The sequence below is a fragment of the Drosophila eugracilis genome, unplaced genomic scaffold (genome assembly GCF_018153835.1).
Source record: "Drosophila eugracilis isolate 14026-0451.02 unplaced genomic scaffold, ASM1815383v1 contig_1765, whole genome shotgun sequence".
NCBI classification, from domain to species: Eukaryota; Metazoa; Arthropoda; class Insecta; order Diptera; family Drosophilidae; genus Drosophila; species Drosophila eugracilis.
Window position 1 is genome coordinate 3,122,014 of NW_024572605.1, and position 24,440 is coordinate 3,146,453.

General features: G+C 41.9%; 1 protein-coding gene across 6 annotated transcripts in view; it reads right to left on the reverse strand.

Moving 5' to 3' along the window:
* Positions 1-16,001: 16,001 nt before the first annotated feature.
* The window catches only part of LOC108109202 (nephrin), a 56,550-nt gene continuing 48,111 nt past the window's right edge, over positions 16,002-24,440 (reverse strand). For 3 of the 6 annotated variants that reach the window (XM_017217640.2, XM_017217637.2, XM_017217638.2), the window contains 5 exons: positions 23,039-23,470; positions 22,704-22,963; positions 21,033-21,179; positions 18,688-19,035; positions 16,002-17,036 (listed from right to left, as the gene is read on the reverse strand). In XM_017217640.2, coding sequence (XP_017073129.1) covers positions 16,926-17,036; positions 18,688-19,035; positions 21,033-21,179; positions 22,704-22,963; positions 23,039-23,470 — 1,298 coding nt within the window. In that variant the 3' untranslated portion in view covers positions 16,002-16,925. The remainder of the gene's footprint in view (positions 17,037-18,687; positions 19,036-21,032; positions 21,180-22,703; positions 22,964-23,038; positions 23,471-24,440) is intronic. The other 3 variants (XM_017217639.2, XM_017217643.2, XM_017217641.2) reach the window with 2 other exon arrangements.

Here is a 24,440-nt window from a genome sequence, read left to right on the forward strand (position 1 = left end):
TTGTGCTGCTTGCTCGAGCGCAACAGTCGCCAATATACAGTGAAACACAACAGGGAAGCCTAGACATGAAGTTTCTTTCACTATTCTACTGTTGTTATTGTTGCTATTCTGCTCATCTGCCGGAGCGCATTTTAATTTGATACCTTCATTTAGATCCTCTGCGCGACGCAACTCAAACAAAAGGAGCTGCTGCCAAGTACTCCTGCACCTGGTGCAGGTAACTCCGATTCCGAGCATCGGGCCGAAAAAGCTGGGGAAACTTTGCTTTTAAGTTGCTTAAAAAGTTGTCACAGTGCTTAAGCTGTCCCCAAACTGTGGCACCTCGGCACCACCCCAAATAAAACACCATCCAGCCAACCAACCAGCTGCAGTTGAGTGCAAATGAGTCCGGACAGTGAGCATCAGAATGTTCTGTCGCTGACTTGCAGCTGCTTTTTATTGCAGTTTTTGCCCCTCAGTCTTCTTTTGTCTTTGGCGCTTTCGCTCGCTTTGCCAGCATTTATTTATTTTATTTCTCCATCTTGCTGTTGGTGCAGCAACTTTTGGTTTACTTTCTGTTATTGCGTAATTGTTGATAACTTGCAAAAGTTTCAAATGCCCTGCCATCGCAGCTCTGAAGTCCGGTCAAAAGATTTCTCAAATCAAAAGGTCCCACAGAGTTAAATCGATCAGAAAATAGAGTATTCTTATGCCGACCAACTTAGCATTTCCCCGTTCCCCATTCACTATTCAGTAGCAGTAGCTTTGCGTTTTGTTTCTGACTTTCTTTAAGTTTCTTGCCTTCAACTTTGGTAATATTATTAAAGTACAATTCCCCTCACAAATGCTCTTGGTCTCCAACTGGCAGTCAAAGATTAGCAAATGTCATTATTGGTCAAGTGCTGGAAATGGAAAAATAAAAGCAGCCGTAAGACTGAATATAAAAAAAGAAAATTATTACTTCGCCGAGCAGTAACACATGAAATTCAGACACGCACGAGCTTAAAAACAAGATCTAAGTAATTTGTATTGAATTTAATGATGAAATTAGAGTGAACCCAAGATTGCTAATCAAAATTTTCATTACATTTCCGGGTTTTAAGTTATAATATGTCTAAGCAAGTCGTATAGCTAAATGCATGACTGTTTTGTCCAGCTATTGACCACATCAAAACGAATTTATTACTTCTCGGTTGATTGCAAAATCATCATATTTTGAGAAAAATTTACGAAGTTTGACAGTTGAAGGTGAACATAGTTGTATAGTAAATTTAATTACAAACTCAACTAGATATGGCATTCCATATTCCAACCATTTTTGGCCAAGTTATAAATAAAATACTGGCTTGAGAATAACGATTTTGAGGTAAATTTGCAATATTTTTTCTAGATTTATAGCCAATAAAATAGTCAAATAAAGACGTAGAGCTAAAGGAAAGACTGTTTTGAGCAGCTTACGACCTCAACTAATCAATTCTATCAATATTCAGTTGATTTTGTGAATTTAATTTTTAGGCCATTTTTAACATTTTTGATAAGGGGTACCATTATCCTTTTTTGCGAAAAATGGCCAAAAATTGACATTTTTAGGTGTGGACACAGTTTTATAGGAAATTTATTTACAAACTCGATATATCGCATTCCATGTTGATATCGCATTCCATGTTGCGACCATTTTTAACGAAGTAATGATAAAAATTCTGGCCTTGTTGACGATAAATCCAAGTATCGATTGTTAAGTAATATTTGCAATATTTTATCTAGATTTTAGCCTATAAAATAGTCAAAACAAGACGTAGGGCTAAAAGAAATACTGTTTTGTGTAGCTAACGACCTAAACTTATCATTTTTATCACTGTACAGGTGATTTTGTGAAATTAATTTTTTGGTGATTTTTCGCATTTTTGATCATCCCTTTTTGCAAAAAATTGACATAAATTGACATTTTTAGGTGTGAACACAGTTTTGTTGGAAATTTAATTACAAACTCATCGAGATATGACTTTCCGAATTCGGACCATTATTGACAAAGTTATGGGGAAAATATTGATTTCTTCGACAATAAATCAGAATAGCAATTTTGAGGTAGCCTATAAAATGGTCAAAACAACACGTAGAGCTAAAGGAAAGACTGTTTTGAGCAGCTAACGACCTCAACTAATCAATTCTATCAATAATCAGTTGATTTTGTGAATTTAATTTTTAGGCCATTTTTCATATTTTTGATTAAGGGGTTACATCGTCTTTTTTTGCGAAAAATAACTAAAAATTGACATTTTAAGGTGTGAATACAGTTTTATTGGAAATTTTATTACGAGTTTAACAAGGCATGGCATTCTGAATTCTGATAAATATTTTAAAAGATATAGCAAAAGTTTCGGCTTTGTTTTAGTGAAAAGGTTGAAGCCTTAAGACAGAAATTGTATATTCCCAGCGGTTTCTCAATGCCATTTTTCCTAAAAATAGTCTGACATCCCACAGAGTAAAACTCAAGAAGAAGTTTGTCTTAAAATCCTTTTACCCTTGTTGTTTTGATGCTAATGTGTTTCTGCATTAATGGGGAATCAACTGGAGTATCCTTTCCCCACTCTTAGAGTTCCTTTTCACTTTCTCCTGGACCGCCTTCGACTTTCGAAACGCACTCACTCAAAGTGCTCCTTTGGCGCAATTTCATCACAATTTGGGTCAATTACACGCACTTGTCCAATTGAATATGCATGTGAGAGTGTGTGTGTTTCAGTGTGTGTGTGTGCCCTGGAGAGAGTGTTTTCTCTCAGCTTTCCTTTCGCCTTGGCACTTTCGCCATGAGTTTGTTTGATGGCCTGCCCTTCGACCTCGCTGGCAGCTCTTCGTTTTTTTTTTTTTTGCAGCTGTTGTTTGTTTGTTGTTTTGTTTTCAGTGCTCAAGCGTCAGCTTGAAATTAGCATATAAGTACGGCCCACAGTTGGGCGTTCAATCAACTTAATGAGCCGCTCCATTGAGCATTTGCCTGGCATTCGTGTGTGTGGATTATGACAGAGTGGCCTCGCTAAGAGAGCCATAAATCCTGTCAGCTACTGGCTAAGAGAGCACTCAATAAATCACAAATACTCGTACATATGCATTTGGGGCAGGGGGGCTCTATATATAAAATATATAGAAATGCTTTGAATTTTTAACCCGCATTTTCGGCTAGTTTATTCAACAAATTACAAAATAAACCGACTGAAATCAACATTAAATGCAGTTGCAAGTGGCAACAAAAAACCAAATAAAAGCAGCCAAAAAATCAAGACAAAAACTCTGGAAAAAAGTATAAAACAAAGCCAAAACTGCGGCGAGGCGAGTGCGAATAATTACTATGGCCATATAACTGCATTGGCAGGCTAGTCGGGACAAAAAAGTGCTCTGCCGCTGCCGCAGACCGTTGGCAAAATAAAAAAACGCCGGAATAAAAAACAATAACGAATGTCCTTCTATAGGGCGGCTGCGGTAAATGCTGACAGTGTCCTGTGCAGTTGCAGTGGTCGCCGCTTTCTGCGTGCTGTGAAGCCCCAATGATCGATGTCGTATTGTCAGTTTCATAAAAATTCAAACAGCTCGGCCAGCTCGGCTCAACTGCATCAGGAGCAGGACATCGAGGACATCGAGGACGTCGAGGACATCCTGGACATCGAGGACATTCGGGACAGTCTGCCCCCCAACTGGGCGGAAAATGCTTTTGTCAAAAGGCTTAAACTGCCAGCCGCGAAGCGGGCAGCCCTTTGACCTCGCCCTGGGTCCCATCTCCACATCCTTGCTTTATTGTTTGCCATTGATGCCAGCTCCCGGAACAAAACAACAACGTGCTGGAAAAGCAAAAAACAACAACAAAAAACTACAAAAAATCAACCAAAAAAATGAGAGAGAGAGAGAGTGCTGTAAAATGCAATAAATTAAACAATATCTGCGCCAAATTGCTGCCGCATTCGATAGGTGCGAGTTGTGGGGTTGGAGGGATTTCCACTGATGCTTTTGGCATTTAACAATTTTTATGCGGCCCGAGACTGCTTCTTTCCTTGCTCTTTTTATTTTTTATTTTTTGATTTTTAAAATGCCCGTTTTTGGGTTGATTTTTGTGCGGTTTTAAGCCCTGCCACGCCCACACTTTGCGAACATCCCTTGTCCAGTGTCGCTATCTGGGCCAATAAGTTGTGGCCAGCAATTCCTCATACGCAGTGGGGTGCCAGTGGCGAGGAATGCAGAATGCAGCACAGGGACGAACGGACAGGACATGACCAAAAGGGACAACAGGGACAACAGGGACAACAGCCGCAGGCCCGGGACCAACCGCAAGGCGAAGCCATTTAATTCAATCAAAGACATAGCTGCAACAATGAAATGCCAAGACAATGCCATCCGGAAATGCCATTCGAGGTCTGAAATTATTGAAGAGAAAACTCTCCTTTAACTGTGTAGAAAATAAGTTTAATATAAAGATGATTAGACAACTATACAGTATAGATTAAAATATATAAATATATAAAACTGATTTAAGATTTTTGTAGTGGAAGAAAAACTTAAAAACAAAGGCACCTTTTCACTACTAAAGAAAAAACCTTTTGATTTTTAAGAAAAATAAAAGTAACTTCAACGTTAACTTACCTTCCCATTAGTTTACAAAAGTCGTTTTAATCAGATTATATTTAAAACCATTTAACATGTTTAAAAATGAGAATAAAATCGCAGTTGCTATCGTTTAAAATCATGCCCCTGGCCAAAATAAAAATCCAACAGCTTTCATAATTGCTAGAGTGGAACGCTGTGGCTTTCTGCTAACTTAATTGCAACATTGCGGCGCAACATGTGACAGCTGCAACCTGCGATGTGCGATGGGGATAACATCGGCAGCGACGGAATAGCCATTACCGCCATGTCACCCTTCTATATATATGTGCGGTTGTACCTGTTTGCGAATCTGGAGCCTATAGCCTCCCGGGGTCCTTTGGGCCTTTATTGGAGCTGTCAGTTTGCATCGAGTGCAAAGGTTTCATAATGCTGTCAATGCAATTAATTGCTGAATATTGTTGCTCTTCGTACAGGCACCTTTCGCTGACCTTAATTCACCGGGATAAGCCTTAAATCCATTTTGCTTTAATTGATGCAAATGCTGGTCGAGGGGTCACTCGAGGTTACTTAACTGATATAAAAATAGTTATTTTTTGTATTCCATTCCTGGCATTTGTTTTTTAAATCATTTTATTATCCCTGTTGATGGTCGTTATGCCGCGTTTAAATGAGTTTTTCATTGCATAATCATTGCATTTCATTGGTTAAAAAAACTTAAAATTACTGAAAATATTCATTTACCTTAATGCAAAATGATAAGAGCTTAAGCAATTTTATGGCAATTAATAAATTATGTTTATATTTATTAATTGTAAAAATAATTAATAAATATTTATTGGATATCGAATCCAATCTCATGAATGTACACTTACTTTCCCTTATTCCATGTAGTAAGTAGTTTTCCCATCTGAACATCTCACTTGAGATGTTATAATCCCTTCGCTTAATCCTTTCGCCACGCTTTGACACGCTTACAATTCACTCGAAAGTCACAAGCTAATCCCACGCCATCACAATGGAGATTCCCATCCAGCCTTTGACCTTTTCCGTTTTCCATTTTCCTTCTATCTCTATGTGTCTCCGCGCTTTTCCGCGACCTTTTTGCCACTCTCTTTCACCCGCATGCTCTGCCAGCTCAAGTTTTCATTTCTTTCGCCTTTCCCCTTTAATTTCTTTCCTCGCTTTTTTTTTTTTTTGCCATTTTAATACCCGCAAACAATTTAATTAAGCGGTTCACTTTTTATATTCACGTTGGCTTTGTTTGACACGTTCGGGCTTACCCACTCACCCTATATATTATATATATATTTTCCCAGCTTTTCAGTTCGTCAAAGATGTTGACATTTCGTTTATGTCCCGCTGCATGCGTATCCTTTGGGCCACGTTTACTGATGATTTGATTCCATTTTACTTCGTTTTAAGTTTTATGCTCGCCCTCGTTCTTCCCCCTTACTGTTTTTCGAACCCCATAAAGACATTTAAAGTTGTACCTTACTTTTTTCCAACTTTTCGGCTGCCATAAAAACGAGAACAACTATGGCACACAGATACTCACAGACACACACGCGCACCGCTTCGTGCTCGGCATGTATTTTTGGCTTACTTTGTGATTTGTATAAATACAGGAAGCGGAAATGACAGTCACGACACGGAAATGGCACGCCATTTAATTTCCATGCACTGCGGCCGTGACTCTCCATCTTCTCCGCCCATAATTTCCACAGCCCTCCCTCTCGTTCTGCTGAGGGCACTCTGTATCTTTTTATATCGCAGACAAACAGCAAATTTTTGGGTTCACGGCAGCCAAAAACACGTTTCCCACGCATTTTCATTTTCGTTATTTGCTCGACATTTTGAGGACAATCTTGCGTGATGGGCAACATGGCGTATGGGTAATTAACTCATAAGCGAAATGATTTTGGGTTACACTCTGAGCTGTGATGGCAGAGATCTTATCAATGGCCAGACAACTCCTTTGATCCGGTTGTTGCTAAAATATGTAGCCATCTGATTTGATAAATGCAAATGCTGGGCCATAATTTAGTTTGCCCGTTTTGGGCAAATAGAAATTCATAATTGCTTTCGGCTCTGACGCAGTAATTTATTAAACGCATTTAATTATTAATCTATTCAAATTATTTATCCGCCTTTGTTATCCGTTTTTGCGGCTCGCCGCTTAACTTATTAGCACTCCAGGCCATATTAATATCACTTATTAGTTCTTAATTGGATGCATTATTATAAATTTAATATTTTGTAATTTGCAGCAATTGATGATGGTGCTTCCAGTCGAAGGGGTATTCTCTTTCTGGTTTTTTGTTCAATTTTTATACGTTAATCAATTAATAAACGCATTTATTTGCCACGCTTAATTGCTTGGCTACTCTACATAACACAAAACAAAGGATCATTTAATGTTTTTGTCATTATAATTACAATGCATGAAATATTTATTAAACCAATGTTTACCCTGACGCATTGTCATGTTAATATGCTTTAATTGTATCTCTTCGTAGCTGATTTTACTCTGCTAAAAAATAAAACTAAAGCAGTTTTTTAGGGGAATGAACTTATCAGGCAGACTTATTGAGCGCTGAGTGGGTGTCATTTGAATTTTCCTGAGTTTAAGACTAAGCTGATATCATGATATGCAAATTGCTCTGCCAGGGAAACTTGGCGATGAGAGCCAACATCAAAGACAAAAGCTTAAAAGTGACAATGACCGAACCCAGGACACTATAACCTCGCCCCTTCTTCCTTTTGGTGGGGTTTTTGCATTTTTCTTCTTGTTTTTTTTTTTGTTTTTTTGGTGGCCTCATTTAATTTAGACAGCTTTTGTTACAACAGTCAACATTTTATTTGCACGTTTCGTTTTACGGTTTTTGTCACTTGCCGTCATTTGATATTTCCCCATCCCCATCTCCATCTCCATCCCCAACTCCATCTCCGTTTTTCAGCGCCTTGGCTTTTGTTTGCTTTAATTAAAAGTTAAGTAGGTGCGAGCAACAATGCCGGAACGATCTTGGGCTGCGGGCAGGGAGGCGTGGCTGTTCGGGACCCAAACGTTGTAAATGAAGTTGTCAACTTTTTCCACCTACAGTTACCCTCTTACTGGAATTCCATTCCACCCCCCCGCTGTCTCAATTTCAACTATTTCAACACAACTCGGGGGAATTTTTGCAATTAATAAAGTTTTTTAGCCTCAATTTTGTATATAATTGTTGCTGGTTTGTTGTGTATTCTTCTGTTTGTGTAGTTGCAATTAGTTTTCCTGTAGTTTTCAGCGCTGCTTTGATGCCTTTTAGGCACTCAAAATTCCGAAATGAATGGACAAAGCAATGATGCTGGCTTGTGGGTGGCTTTTAGGTGGTTTTTGGATGGCCTGGGCCGTGGGTGGTTTGACAGGTGCGCTGGGTTGTTGGCTGACTTAAGTGCCAACTTGAAGCAACATTTTTGTGTTATTTTTCTCAGCAAGCAACTCGGCTGCTGCGACTCTGTGTAATTAACGTGAAAATTGAATTGAGAGTGCTCAAAAGAAGGCAAATTCAAAGCAGAAAACTTGTCCCTTGGGGATAGGAAGGAAGAACAGAGAGTGAGGGTCTGATTTCCAGATAATTATTTAATTGGATATTTTAGAATATTTGATAAATATTTGATTACAGTTTTATTGATTGAATGTGAACTTTGAAAGTCTCCTTTTCTTTTCCCTATACTTTTGATTTACATATCTCTTAGTAGATTTCACTTAATCTGCCTTGCAGAACTTGTTTGTCCGAGTAATCTTCACCATTTAAGAGTCGGAATTTATCCTATGCAATACAAACAACAGATGTTACCTCCATGGCCACATTTTCCAGGCGAGATTAACCGTCGACGATGTCAGCCGCAAACTGACTGTCGTTAAAAACTGCAAAAAGGTCCATGCAAAACCGGCAAAAGCCAACCGCCAACAGAAGCAGTGGCACCTCCAAACCGCCAACAAAAACAGCAACAAATGCATTCCAGCCAGTGGCGTAGCAGAGGGATGAAACAGGGGGTTGTAGATTGTCCGCAGCCTGTCTGAGGTCTGAATTTCCAACGGTGTTTGGTGGCCAATTTTCTGCGGCCTCTCGGGATTGATGAGGGTGGTGGGGGGTGGTTGGTGTTGTAGAGGAACAGCCAGAGTTATTTAAACAAATGCCAGCATGTCTATAATTTTCAACACTTTACCCTATTTTTCGTGGGTTTTTCTTTGCTCCTCTTTGCATGCTTTAAATGGCTTTCGGTTGCTGTGCTTGTGTGTGCAAATAAAACCAAATTGCTGCAACTGCACCCCAAGTTGCCAAAAAAAAAACAAACAAACACACACAGTTTACCAATGACCACAAATTGAGTGTTAATAAAGTCATGTTAATAACTTAAACGAAAGAGAGCCCAGAAAAAAACACTTTTTCTGCTGCTGTTTTCCGCTGTTACTTGGAAAATTAGCAAAGAATAGTACCGAAAATTCATTACGTCTGCCGTTCTGCGATGCATATGGCAGGCATTTCGGAAAACAGATGCAGGCGGGTGGTCGAGGGGGGGTGTGCAAAGCGGAAAACTGGAAAAGTGGAAAAGGGGGAGTGGCTGGAGTCGTCTGCAGCTCGATTTCTAACACCAAACTTCCGTTTTGGCTTGGCGCCAGGCCGCAACAAAAGTTCCCGTTCTGACTGACGACTGCCTGGCAGGCTGGTAGGCAGCCAAAACAACTGGCAGTGCACTGAGAAAAAAAGAAGTATTGATTGAGGTTGATTTGGGTCTTTTCAAATCTCAAAAGAAGGAAAAGATCCTAAGAACTGAAGCTAAGATGAATCATCATGTTTTTTGGCAGGAATTCAAAGATAGTTTCTTTCCTAAGATTATATAAGTCAAGTCTTGTCTTAAATTTCTCTGCGTGTATTATTGCCTCCTGAAAAACAGCCACCACCTCCTCATTTCACCCATTTTACCCCTTTCACTGTGCAAATTCAATTCGTTGCCATGGCGGCTGGAGTGAGCCTCAAAATTTCATTGCAATTCATTCGAGTCGGGTCGCAGCTCCTCTTCCGCTTTTTGCCTGTGACAAAAATATAACAAATATAGAAGAGGCCAAGAAAAGGGGCAAGGGGATGGGGTGTAAGCATAGAGGCACAGAAAAGAGCCACAAAAAATTGCAGCTTTCTTTTTCGTCCTTCGGCACTCAAACAATGCCAGGCCGGCAACAAAACAGCAAACAATTTGAGGCATTCAAATGTGCAACCAGCCAAAAGGCCAGAAGACGAGCGCCAGCAAACGAAAATGTGTGAAAGTTGCAGTTGCTGCTGGTGCTGCTGCTGCGTTGCTGTTGCTGCAATTTGAGTGCGAAAAAGTTTGCATACCGAAACAGTAAAAGGCATTTATTCCAGCGTGAATCCGTTTGCCCAACCAGGCAGCTCCAGTTGCCACTGCCACTGCATCCTTCCACGCTTTTCCTTGGCTTTCTGGGGAATGCCACTGGGCTACTCTGTAAGTGCAGTCAATTGCCTATGTGGGTCAGCATTGCATTTGCGCTTAATGAGCATAAATTATGCACAGAGAGAGGAAAGCGGCAGGCAGAAGGCAGCAGGCAGGAGGCGCATTTAAGGCAGCGGCAACTTTGCTGCAACTTTCGCTTGTCGCATCAACTCATAAAATTTATGGCGTCTGCATGTATTTTAAATTCTAATAAAATGTAGCCAAGTTGGGAATTCGGTGGGTGGTTGGTGGCTTGGTTGCTTGCTTGGTTGGTAGTGCGGTCTGGCTGCCGAAAAATAAAAGCAAGCCGAAAGCCAGGAAAAGCAACTTTTTGCTTGCCTTTTAAAAGTTACTTTTACCACACACACACACATATACGCACCCACACACACACATACACACCTTTTGGCAGTTGCAAGAACTGCCGAGTAAATGTGTTTGCAATATGAAGAAGTTATTCCACATCCACTTCCATTTCCCCTCTTTCCCAGGCACTTTCTCTGGAAAAGTTTACCGAATTTCACCCAAAAAACCCTCCGACAACAACATTTAGCCGTAAATTATAATCAAAAAGGTGCTAGAAGTTTGCATGTGTGTGTGTGTGTGTATGTAGGTGGGTGTGAAAAAGCATGTAAAATAAATAAACAAACCGCTGCTTGCATTTTAAAGCCTAGAAAAGTGATTTAGCCAGGCTCTGGGCCTTCGGCTGCACTTGATTGGCCAAAAACTATTGCATACCTAAGAGAGCTTCCTGGAAAATATATTCCTAGCCTGACTCCTGAGTGTGTGTGGGTTTAATTTTAGACAGTTTCCCTTCACCACTAAATGCGATTGCTAGGAATTGGAAAATTAATATATTTTATGGAGGCAAGGATGCGGAAAATAATTAAAATATTTCTCAAATATGTTTGCTTCCTAAATTATGTTTAATCGCTTGTGAGAAAATTTATTAATATTTTAGTACAGCTTGAAACTTAAGTTCTTGGTTGCTAACTTCCTTATGGCTTTCTCCTTAATTTGGCAACATTTTATTCCATTAAGGAGCATACCTTTGAACCTTAACTTATCCTTCGCCTAAGCTCCACCATCTCTTAAAATTTCATTTCAGTTCGTGTCGTCGCGTCTCGTCTGGATTCAATTCAATTTATTTGTTGTCTTTGAGCTGAAGCTTTTAGAGGTGCCACTTTTTACCTGTGCATGCAGACTTTTCGGGTAAGCGACAATTTGTGTTACTGCAAATTTAATGCCGAATCATGTGAGTGTGCTTTTTGCAGGAGAAAAGACATGGCGAGAAAGAGAGAGAGCGAAGGGGCAACAACCGCAGCTTGTCTGTGCGACATATCCTGGCTAGGATGCATCCCAGCGAGAGGATGCTGGTTTCACACACACTTATCCATGCAGCTGGCTAAAAACTCAGGTGAGTGCAGGGAAGTCAACTTTGCCCACGACAAAGTGACATATTAGCGTAGTCAACTTCACAAAGCACACTTACACTGAAAGGGAGCGGAGTTAACACTCCACTGGCTGCCAGCCTTGCAGGCACTTTGGGGTTAATTTTGTTATTTGCCAAAAACTTTGCCTCAAATTGTAGGCATGTGCAAAACTCCTGAAGCAATTTAGTTTTCGGTGCTGCAAATGTCGCAAACATTTTTCGGCTTTAGCCCGAAAGACGAAATCAAAAACCAATTAGAGGTCGGCCCGCCCAGTTGGGAAAACTTTTGGGTCATATAATCTACCGCGCTTTGTAATTTGCCCGGGAAAACACCCGAATTTCACTTTCGAAGGAAGATGGAAATTCTTGCAGTTCTTTTTCCATAATTGCAAAAACATTTTCACATCGAGTAATTATAGACTTGAGACAAAGGCAACCCACCAGGCTGTAATTTAAGGCTTTCGCTTGCGAAAGTTCTGCATAAATTTGCATTGCTTTTTGTTTTTTCCATTTGGTCAGAGAGTGGCCTTAAAGCGCCAACGCAACATAATTAAATATAAATTAAAACTAAAATTTAAATGCAATCATATAAATGTCAATGAAATCATTTCGATTTACCAACTCAACCGCCGCGGTCTGGCAACTGGTCAGCAATATAAAATGTCTTTCCTATCTGGCCATGCATGATCCTGTCGGCTGCAATTTGCAAATGATGCGCAATTTATTAATTATCTATGAAGCCCTTTTTAATAAACCGAATTACAAACCTGCACAAACGGCAAATTCGATAAAATTCATAAATGTTATGTTTATTAGTTTGCATGCCGAGCGGGCGAAACAAAAAAGTAATTTGCATTTCATTTAGAAACGAGCTTGATAGTCGAGTGTTTGGTGGCGTACAAAACATTCAATCAACATAATGAATATGAAAAAAAACATGCATTTCCCAGCTCTGGCAATTAGCCACTTGACTCTCTGGCCAACAGCCCACACGTAAAAACCACTTCTCTGTGGTCAAAACGTTGTCACTCCACCACCCCGCCCATTTGGGCTTAGGCGTTCAATATTTTAATTAGTTGACAAAGTATTTGAAAAACTTAAAAAAACAATAATGAATACTGATTGGCAATCTATTTGACGTATCTAATTATGCCACGGAATGCAGTGTTTAAAGGTAAATTGAAAAGGGCCATGAATATATTGCAGTATTATTATTCAAAATGGCATTCCCAGCTATTCACAAGTCAACAGCAGAACCCTCATTTCCATCTAAGAGCCACCCTTTCTAAGTTAAGCATTTCATTTGGCCAGGCTCTTCCGACACGTGCCGCCTGACAAATCGCAGGCCAACGGCATTCCATAATCATTGCAGACACTCTGGGCTGTAAAGAATTCAACATAAATTAAGTGTCTGCCCACATTAGTTGGTAGTTTGCCCGGAATACCAGAGCCAAAAAAAAAATCTAAGCTCACGCACCTTTTTAGCTCATTTTACGACCAAAATTTCGAGGCAAAAACAGACTGGTTGCGCGCTTAATGCGCATTGAATAAAGTACTAAAAAAATAATTTGCAACCTCTGGGGGGGAAAGGCCCAACGCATAAAGAAAGGTGAACGTCCAAAAGGGAAATCAGAGCGACGGGCAGGGACTTCCCCTGGTTTCAAAAATTTTTATGTTTATTGCGTATACGCACCGTGTTCGAGAGTGCGTGCTGTGAGCTTGGGCGTGGGTTATTTTATATACATACACACTTCCGGTGGCTGGTTCCCGGTTACCCGGGACCGTGTTTAATGTTGTTTTGACGCCGCCATATTAACCGGAGGCGGGAATCATCCGGCTGGATCCGGTGAAAGGCAGGAAATGTGCGACGCCAGGTACTTTCTATGTAAATGGATACACGCATTTGTTACTTCAGCCCGCCGCCCATCACATAAACCCTTTTTTGTTTGCCCGCATCCGTAGCCCAAATATTTATGGTCCTGGGGCATATGTTTGGATCCAGCAATTTATTTAACCTTCAAATGCGATGTTCCTTCTTTACCCTGTCTCTCGCCTAGGCAAAGGTGTCGCCTTATGTTGGCCCAAAAATTTGCGTAGATTTGTCACACATTATAGGCCAAGGCTTAGTGGCTGTTTTTCACCGTGAATGGCGAGTGGTTGGTAAATTTGTTGGGCCTACAAATCAATACGACAGCCGGATTGAGTTTCCGCCATCAATACGTTATCACATTTTAAAGATCGAGTCCGAGCCTCGGAATTTACATTTCATACGGTTTATTTACATCGGCTTCAATTTTCCTTATTTTCTTCGTCACTTTTATTTACGATATAAATTGCACAAAATGGTCACGCGACTGACCAAACAATAAAAGCGCCGGCATTAATCTTCTCTGGCCCGCGCGAATGGTAAATGGGGGCAGAATTTTATGGTGGAAGAGGCGGTGGAGGAGGAGAGGTTGAGGAGGGCATTGGGCCAAAAATGGGGGGCAGGACAATGCACCCCTCTCTTTTTGTTGCCAATTTCCGGATGCAATGCTGCGAATTTCCGTCTGGAAACTTCACAACGATGGCGACGAAATTGCTTAAATGTAAATAAATCAGTGGTAAGAAAATGTTTCTGTGGTCAGTACCCATCCACGTCCTCGTCCTCGTCCGGATCTCGATCCTTGTCCGCTGTACTGTAAGTGTTGGCTTATAAATCAGGCCACTGCAGTGACAGACAGACAGACAGACAGACAACACAGTGCAACTCTGCATTAATGGCGGCTTAAGTGTGTCGTGAGATTCGAGTGCAGCGGAAAAAGAACTCGCTTAATTGCAGGGCATTTTCGTTTAATTTCGCAGAACTCGCAGTAAAGTTTTATTAGCTCGTCGGGGCATAAATCAAGCGAGTTCCAGACCAAAAGTCGTTTGTCATTTCGAACAATCAATTAAAAGCAAATGTCGCATAAATACATGAATTCTTTTCTGGCGAAACGATTCATCATTCATCATCGCGGAGCCGCGAAAGAGCTGTAAAAAAAAACTCTTTGTGTCAAAACTTTTAATTTAGGTAATAAAACTGGAAACATCAGAATGGCTAGTTCGACTATAACTGAACTTTTCGGAGCGGAAGAGGGGAATATCTGATTGATTTGGGCAAAATATTCACCATGGAAACGTCTACATTTCCCTTAATAAAATCACAAAATGAAAGAAGGTTGATACTAGTTTCTTATTGTTGAATTCAATGACATTCCTTAACTTTCATAGCGTTTCATGAAAAATACCAGCGACCCATGCTGTCAATGTCCTCTGCATTGTTGTTTGCCTTTCTGTATTTATTTTCCTCTTTGTGCCGATAGCGGAGGTGGAAGGAGAAAATCGCATTCAAATTGATTTTTAATATTTATTTATGATTTAGAATACAATTGAATGCCATTTTTCTGTCAACGGCAATATGAATTTCCGTCGGTACGGTTTGACTTTGGTGCCACTTTATTGCCGCCGCCTGATTGATGGCCTTTCATGGTTTGGGGTGGTCCTAGAAGTGACTTGGCGGCAGCCACAGCTCCGAAATGAGCATAAACAGGCGTTTAATTTATAATTTATGCGGTGTACTTTGATTAATTGATTTAAATCTGTTGGGTTAATGGCAACGTCTGCGGCCACCAGCGGCCCCTCTGTGGTTTTGCGGCCTGACATGTGGTCCACTCCAATTTCGAACCTGCTTCGCCTTCGTCTTGAGGTTCAAATATTTGATCTTCGTACATATGGTTGTGTTGCGTGTTTGTGGGCCTTTGCTCAGCTTATGGCATATCTTCAAATCTAAACAGGTACTCCGGAACTGGTAACTTGGAACCACGAAACCGGAAACCTGAAACCCCAAAATTTACAAGTCATCGACGGTGGCGACGCGGTCAAAATTTGCATAATTTGCTTGCTTCCATGTAGGCTTTGGCTTGCTCATAAATGCCGGTGACTATCATCTAACTCAGTTTGCCAGGACAGGACTCCTCTAGTTCCTCGATGTTTGCCTTGCTTAAGCGAAAACGGTGTTAAGTGCTTTCGCATACAAAATTTACATGGTCTGACAATTTTTGAGCGCTGTATCGGCCATGTTGGTGCTTCAGTTAGTTGATGTTGCTGCTCCGGCTGCCGTTGTTGTCGCTGTACTCAATGCAGATTGTCGGCTGTTTTTGTTATTGTTCCTCTGCGGTTGTGTCGCTCAGCTTGACTTCCGCTTTTCCCTTTGTTTGCTTACGCGGCCCGTCAATATTTACCGTTTCCTACAAGGCAGTCCCGAAGACACACACACGCCGCCAGGTTGCCACGCCCCAGTGTTTGTAAACAGCCGTTCCTGCTGCAACATTTGACTTGTCGATGGGCCTGCTAATGTTTGCTCCAGTTAGTGCCCAAAAAGGTGAAATCGAGTAGGTCCCAGGTCAGTGATCCTTCACGGGGATACAGAGACGCCTCCCCCCAATGCAATCCCAATAGACTTGGTCTTTCTGGTTTCATACATTTTATTAAATTTAATTTATTAACTTTAGCCTAGTACTCAGTTAAATATTTTACATGCAGTTGCTTAGCCTTTTAGTTTTTTTTTTATTATTATTTTAATGCATTTCTCCTTAAACTAGAACTCGCTTTCCCAGGCATTTTCCGGCCGTTCGAGTTTTCCTTCTGGTAGTTCGTTACGTATAAAATGCAAACTGGATTTGCTAATTTGAGTCGTTTATTAATCGTTCATTATGTAGTTAGCTTAGGGTTAGTGTTTCATTTTAAATTCTTTACGATCGTTTTTATTACAATTTGAACTATGCTAAGTCAGAGCTTACAGCTAGATGAATTTGATTTAGATGTTGTAAATGCCTTAGTTACGCCTAAGTTACAAGCTAAATGGTAATGGGGGAGCTAGGTTACTCGAACTAAGGTCAACAACAAGTATGAATTCGTTTACTTAGCTAAAAGTTTATATAATTCTCTTTCTTTTGGCGCTTAAAGCTGTTGTTTAAAAATATATTAACAATTCAGTGTTCTTCATTTTCCTTCGATTTAATGTTAGTCATAATTATAGCTATAAGTGTGTAATTGTATTCCGTAATTTACATGTCTCCTTAGGCCTAATGGATTCCTATGCTGAGCTTCACTTTGCTTCGAACAATTTACATGCACAGTTTATTGTTATCTTTTTACAGGGTATGCCATACACTGGGTATCCTCGTATAATGTCTTTTGCTTTTGCTGTCTTAAAAGAGTGCCTCCTCTGCTTTAAAATCAACTCCATTCTCGCTTACTTTCTTTCTGGCTCATCACATACAACTTATAGTCAATTTGTTTACCAATTATTCCCCGATTTTCTGTAGTTATCTCTTTTGATTTGCATTTCCTGTCTCTGGCTTCTCTGGCTTCTTCGACTTCAGATTAGTTGCTCATCGTGGCCCAGAGCTTAGCGTCAGAAGCGAGTTCCCGATCCGAGATTGCGATCCTGGGCGATCAATACATCCTCGCCGTTGAGCTGATGGTGCACCTCTTCTGGCACAGTCTTCAGCAGCTGTGGCTTTCCCTGGAAGGGAAATGGAAGAAGAAAAGGAAAGTTAGGAGATGAGAAAATTTACCACAATAACAAAAACCTTTTTTAGCTTTGGGAATATGACCCAAATAAGCAGACAGCTCGGTGGCAAGAGACACTAAATAGCGCTGCTTTAAAATTAATGAGCCGCACATTATTTGAGTACTCGCAGCTATTACAAATTCAAGTTGGCCAGAAAATTGTACCAGCAAAAACGCTGCGTATGCGTAATATTTGGTTTTGGCAGTGTGGCATTAGAGGCAGAGGCAAAAACAAAACAAACGAAAAACCAACAAGTCTTCCAGAGCCATTTGCTCTGTTTTGGCCAAAACTCCCTTGGGGCAACACGGCCAAGAGTGTCAGTTTGGGCCGCCTTTGGGATTCCAAAGCGGGAAAAAACAAGGACCACATCAGTGACAAACGAAAGGAGCAGCTCAAGAAAAGGCAACACACAAAAGGAAAAAAACAAAAATGCCAGGAGAGGCAAAGGAGGAATAAAACATTGTGAATTCAGTCGCTGCTGCTGCTGATGATGATGTTGTTGTTCTTCTTCTTCTCATTTTCCTCTCCTCTTTTTTTGTTCTGCCCCCTCTGCTGGTGCTCTTCTTCTTATTTGGGTCATAATAATTGCAATCATTAGAGTCAAAAGTTGCCACACCGCAGTGTCCTTTTGGCATGAAATTGTTGTAAAAAGTGTAATTCTTTTTGTGGAACGAGCATCAGCAGGGACAATGCAATGGCCGAAGCCTGTTGGCCTGGTCCACTAGGAGACTAGAAGAGCAGGAGCCGGAGCAGTAGCCAGGACAGGACAGGCCAGGACAGGACGAACGCACTGCGCTGCGTCGGGAGTATACATAATGGCGTATTTATAAAGCAACTGACAGAGACAATGAATGGCAGGCACAGGCGGAGCGAGAAGGATGGCCAACAGCGACTCTTTTTTATTATCCTGCAGCACATTCAGAGGTCATTTACCGCCTTGAACTCGGCTCTCTCACTCTTTCGCTCTCCAGCTGAGTTTAAAGTTGTCTGTAGTAGAGGGATCAAAGGTTATGGATTACCAGAAAATTGCACTGTCACTGGGATGGGTTCGACTTTGAGTCATCTGTTGATCGATGACTCACTGGGTGGGCTAATCGATTGAAAGGAGCGTAATGTAGGGGAAACTGTGATATAAAAAGGGATATTTTAAGACCCAAAATGTAGTTATTTAGTCGCATTCTCCATCAGCGTTAAGTATCTGAAGTCGAACAACAAGTTCCGCTCTTAATTTTCCACATTTGAATACCCTTTCGGAGGCTGCAATCACTTGAGCAGTTATCAGCCCAACCGCAAAAACCCATTTTCCGCCCCAGCGGCTGCCATTTATAAGGGAAAAACGAAAACAAAATTGGGCACAAAAGATGCCCCCGAATTGCGGGTGTTCGGGGGGGTCAAGATAAATGTTTCCTGCTGCCGGTTACCATCCCTTTTGCCCCCTCGCCAGTGGCGCTGCCAAAAATCCTTGCCCGAGAAAATCCACTTTGCATATTGATGCTTTCAACGTTTTGGACATTAGGCGAGTTGCCTTGACGACCGGTTCGCTATCAACAAGGAGCAGCAGGAGCGTCCAGGAATTGGGGAAGTACATCAAACTGACACTTACCACATCGCTGCCATAAAGGCTCATGCCCATGCCGACGATGCTTCCGTTTCCGCCATTGGCCGCTGTCAGCTGCTGGTGTTGCTGCTGCTGCTGCTGCGGGGGAAGTTGAACCGAACCAGGAACCGATGCCCCTGCCGAAGATGTTGCTACCAGGCCCATGCACGTCACCGGCTGTAGGAGGCCATCGCCGGTGGTCACCATGCTGTGGGTGAAGATGGGCGGCGGCGGCGTCGGCGAGAAGGTGGCCAATTGTGATGGATGCGACATGGTGACTCCGGTGATGGTGCTGTTCGTGCCAAACATCGGGCTCGTCGAGTACATGGGCATGGGATGATGTGCCAGATCGATCTGCGGTGGTTCAGTAGAGGAGTAGGTAATGAGGTTTTAGTCATGTGATGATTTATATGCTGCGAGTTAGTCACGAGTTTCAAAATGGCAAGTTTTGGTGGGTTGGAACAAAAGTAATTGATCGATGGGAAGACCAAATGATAATGTAGCATCTAAACATGGTAGCTATTTACGGCAAAATTCCTAATTTAAGGAAGTTCTACGTTCCATCTAAACATCCTAACAATGTTCATACTAAAAATTATCAGAACAGAGACCTTGCTGACTTGGTTAATAATTACTTTAGCTTCAGAGAATAATATTGTTGATTTTGCGCTGTGTAATTGCATGTTATAGTAAATCTGAGGAGTGTGCCAGTGGCCTGTATGTTAATATGTAAGTGTGGTTTCCCACGCATATTGCAGCCATCGCGGACTCTGCGGTTCCACCACCTCCCACTGCTGCATGCCTCGCGTGGCGTTGTTACTGATAGTTAACAACGCGGCAGGCGTTTATTTAGCCAACATGGTTGCCATGGCATACAAGAGGCTGGTTGGCTATGTGGTGAGCTACTACAATAATTGGCCCATCGGTGGGCCATGTTCGCATATGCGAGCTGGCTTTGTGGGCGATGTGTATGCGCAGCATGTTTATATGCTTATTTCCGTAATTAACGTGTCTGCCTGAACGAGGCATATTGACGTTGTTTTCTTAATGGGCGCAACGAGATTTTAATGAAATTCATTTTTAGCGGCATGTAAATGAAAATTGCTGGGTCTGGCTTAGAGCAGGAACTAACAAGCTATAGAGTTAAGACAATTTGAGGTAAAATTAAGGGTGAATGAAGTTTTAAACCGCAAAACAATCTTAACAAATCAAATTAAAATAATTGAGAAAAATAGAAGCCGAAGTAAGAGATCCAAATCAATGTTCAGTAGAAAAGAAATAGAAATAAAGAGCCACCTGGATGTCGTGTAAAACTTTTCGATAGATGACAATAAAGCCAAACAATGTCATTAGGCGAAATGTTTGCCAGAACTGAGCTCATGTGGTTGCATTAATTGTTGTTGTTCTGGCCGAGTATTCCCAACGAACGTTTTCCCACTAGCAGGAGTGCTGTTTAAGTGCATTTGCTACCTGTCCAACCTGAATCTATATCGATTCACCTACACTTGGCCATAACTCAAGTCTATTCAATTATTAAGAGGAATGAAACCCAGTTGGACAAACAAAGAGGAGGAGAGTCTCGACTGGAACAGAGTCCCGATGGGAGTGTTCCACAAAATCGGAACATAACTTGTCTGCCATGGCCAGACAAATTCGAAAAAACACTGCACTCCACTCTACTCCATCAAGTTTATTCCTTCCACAGTCAGAGATTCTTTGCAAATCTGTGCTCAGCTCCTCTAGGTACTCAATTTCCTGGCCAAATTCCATCAAATACTTCAGGTGCTTTCAGCGAGGGTATTCCATGGTCATTATTTCATATCTGTCGGATTGTCGGCGTCTCCTTAAACCCGATTTGCGTAAACTGAGTTCTCAGCACTCTTTTTGCTTGCAGCTCGATTTGTTTGTGCTACGGTGCGTATGTGTAATGCCCAGAATTGCTTTTCGATGGAAGATAAATATTTTCCCTGCAAGCACTGCACATTTTTTACCGACTTTAGTTTATTGATTTGGTCAACTCTTTATTGAGGCGGGATACCAATTTTTGAATATAATTAAAAGCTCTCAAATTTTCTCGATTAATGGATTCTATTTAGAAAAATTTTCAAATCTTTAAAATAATAAATAAGATAAATTAAGTTTATTTTGAAACAACATATAAATATTTAAACTAATAACAAAACCATAACAAACTGTGGAATGCATTTCTAGACGCGCGTCGCGTAGCCATGAACATAGAGATTGGCGGCGCCACCCACATTGTCGACCACGGCCCCTGCCACATAGCTGCTGCCGGAAGCTGTGGCCGCCTGCAAGTCGGCCAGAATCTCGTCGTCCATCATCACATTTACCTGCGAGTAGATGTTCGGCTCCGCCCGCTTAAGTTCCGTCTGCCTGCCCGGCCGTCCCAAGGTTGCGCTGCAATAGGGGGCCATCCGCTGAACGCCAACCGGACCGCCTACCAGTGGAGCGGTCAGTTCGCTGTAGCTGAGTTCAGTCTGAGGGGGAACAGATAGAGAGAAATATTTTGATTTTAATACTTATTTTTGTATTTAATATCGGAAAAACTAGACGAGAGCAAATATCTGTTATTTAGAAAGTGGTTTTCTGCACTTCACATATGGTATTTGGCCAGAATTTTCTAGTAAGCAAGCAATGAATTCTTTTCAAAGGCTTGCTACTGCTTATTTGAACATTCTACTACAGTTCGGATCAATTTTTAATAATTTATACCTTATTTGTTTGATATTTGTTTATTTATGTCAGTCTGATGACATTTCAAAATATGAAAATATGCATTACAGAAAATATGGAAAAGCTATAACCCCTTCCAATCACGATGAAACTGCTTAGTGACAACACCAGATGTTGTCATCATTAAAGTTTTTGATTGCCTTCGCAGGTTAAAGCTGATATCAACTACTATTCGCGAGTCGTTCCTGAGTGCTTTATGTCTGCTGTTGGTCTGTTTGTTTAGGCCAGACACCGCCCACATGCGGCGCCTGTTTGTAATGTGTCTGCTGCTGGTGCTGGCCCTGCCCTTAACAGCCATTTTCCAAACCCCGGCCCCAACTGCTTTTCCGCCACCGAGCCACACACTTGGCCGTTTATTGCATTTCGAGGTTGCAGGCAGCAGGACAAGGAGCAGGAGGAGCTGGAAGAGCAGGATGCGCACATCCTTTGGCTCCTTAGCGGTTGCTGCTCCGTAGTCTCGAATCGCGCTGGGTCCGCCTGCAACTTATTTTTATTAAATTCGCAAATGGAAAATTTATATTGCTGCAGCTGCTGTGGCTGCTGCCCTCGCTCGCTGGGCTGGTACTTCTTGCGAAGAGCGAGAGAGAGGCGTGGCTGGCACAGAGAAATTTCTACTTAAATGATTTTCAAATTATGTTGGTTTCTTTGCTTCTCTTACAACTGCAGATGATGCTGTTCTATTCCCATCAGAGCCATTGTTGTTTTCGTTTATTTCGCCCGCGACCTTCAGGAGTTTTTCACAGAAAAACTTCCTCTTTTTAGTTAGTTTGAGATATTTTTGTATTTCTTCAATGACAGAGTTTGATACTGGCAGAGCGACTTTTAAATAGTTTTGTTTCAGCTCCATCAACTTTAAGTTTCACATTTGTATAACATTTACTTAACATCTATCTGGATGTAACTTTAAACTTTTTAAGTGAACTTTCAGCGAATCCTTATCAACATTTATGGTTAATGATTTTCTCTCTAAGTAAGATCCTTGGATATAATCTAATAACCGCAGACTGAGTTAGTTTTCTTTAAGGGTCTGATTTACATCAACTATTTTATCATTCTCCCAAGGGGCAGAGGCAACAAACTGCTGGCTATAAAAACCACTTAACCAAAAAGATGTGGATGGCCGTTACCAAGTGAAACAATACGGGGTGACCAACACCTGGCCAGTTGGCCGAGGGTCGTAAATTACTGCTACGGCGGAGGCATCTCCGGCATATTGTAAAAGGTTTAGTGCCGGGCAGTGGAAGTGGATTAGGGTGTCCATAACTCACCTTCTGTTGCGGCTGCTGCTGGAGCTGCTGCTGTTGATTGGCATAAGCGCCCATTTTGCTAACAGGAATGAGCGTATTATACTGAATGTATTGGCCATGGCCGGGGGGCGGGGCTGTCTTCTTGTCGACGACGGCGTACGTGGGCATCAGGTGATCATAGGTGCCGGAGGTAATCACGGCATTCTGCTCGGCCAACGCCGCCGTGGCGTAAGCGCGACCATGACCCTTTGTCGTCCACTCATCGTCCAGGTCGTGTCCGTCTGCAAAAGGGATCCCATGGGCATTAAGGATTAGCTCGGCGACCGTAATAATCGAAACCACCTGTGGAAACTCACCCAACCCACCTTGCGGTATGATGTCTGGATTTTTGTCGATGCTGTCCAGGCTGCTCGTCACATGGCACGTCTCCCGGCCAATGCGGTGCATATCCTGCACTGATTGCCCACCATTGTGGCCCAGTGTACCGATGACGAGACTGCCATTGTTGTTGCTGGCCAGCAGGCCCAGACTCCCGTTCCCGTTGGCGGTGGTGCCGCCCACTCCGCCGCCTCCACCGCCCAGTCCACTGCCATTGCCGGTGGTGCCGCCCACGCCGACGCCGCTGCCCGGATGCGAGTAATTATTGCGATCGCGCCCCGAAGAGCCGCGTACACGCACCACAATCACAATGATGAGGGCCACCAGGAAAACGCTGCCCACGATGCCGGCCAGAATGCCGAGGAATGGCCGGATGTCCTCGATGACGGGCGCATAGGCCAACGAGAGGTCTGCGAGAGAGTGGGGGGTTAAGTAAAAAAAGGGGGAAACCGGAAAGAGACCAAAAGATTGGGGGATAAGCATGAGCTTCTTCGTTTACGTAGTCCTGCTCGTACACAGAGAGAAAAACTAACTACTAGTAGAGACTATATGTAACCAAAAACTGAAACGTATTTTTGTTAACTTTTTGTTAAGATTTAGATGAAGATATATAAGATTTATATAAATTAGAATATTGACTTTAATTTTCTCTCTGTGTGCGGACTCTCTCCCTCTCTTTCTTTCTGCGAGACTGCATTGTTTTATGAGCTGCTAACTACGTTCCGTTCTTGGTCCAGTCGTCGTCCTTTGGCCGTTATTGCTGTCCTTGTTGTCCTTGCTGTTATTGTTGTTGTCGGTGGCAGTTCCTGTCGCACGTGCCTTGAATTTAGTGCCGCTTTAATGAGCTGCATGTGTGTGGGTGCATGTGTACGTGTGTGTATGTGTGTTTGTGCATATCTGCGAGCTGTAATCCGCCCCCATTCCCTCCCCTTTCCGCCCTGCCTGGCTTGCTAATTTCGGTCGCAGTCCTTGTCGGCATGTCGAGAATTTTTAGTGACCCAACATAAAAAAAGGGAACAGGAAAATAAAACCATTCGGCATCCGGATTTATTTGTGCAGCTCTTTGCGGGATGGCTGGGGTGCTGTTGTTAAAGTGGATTAATGGTGCTATAAACTCAAACATTTCCAAATGAATTTTAGTCACAAAAGGTTTACAGCTAAACTATTGGTATTGTTACAACAAGGTATTAGAAATAAAACAAAAGGTAAAATAAATATTTAAAAGTAAACACATAAATAAGAACTAAAGCTACGTAAAGTGTAAATAAACGGAAACTAACTGAAATCAAAAATGTAAATTAATAACAAATCCAAGAAATGTGTGTTACATAACAAAGGATTAGAGCAGTGTTGCTAGTTAGACAAACCAAAGGCAAATCA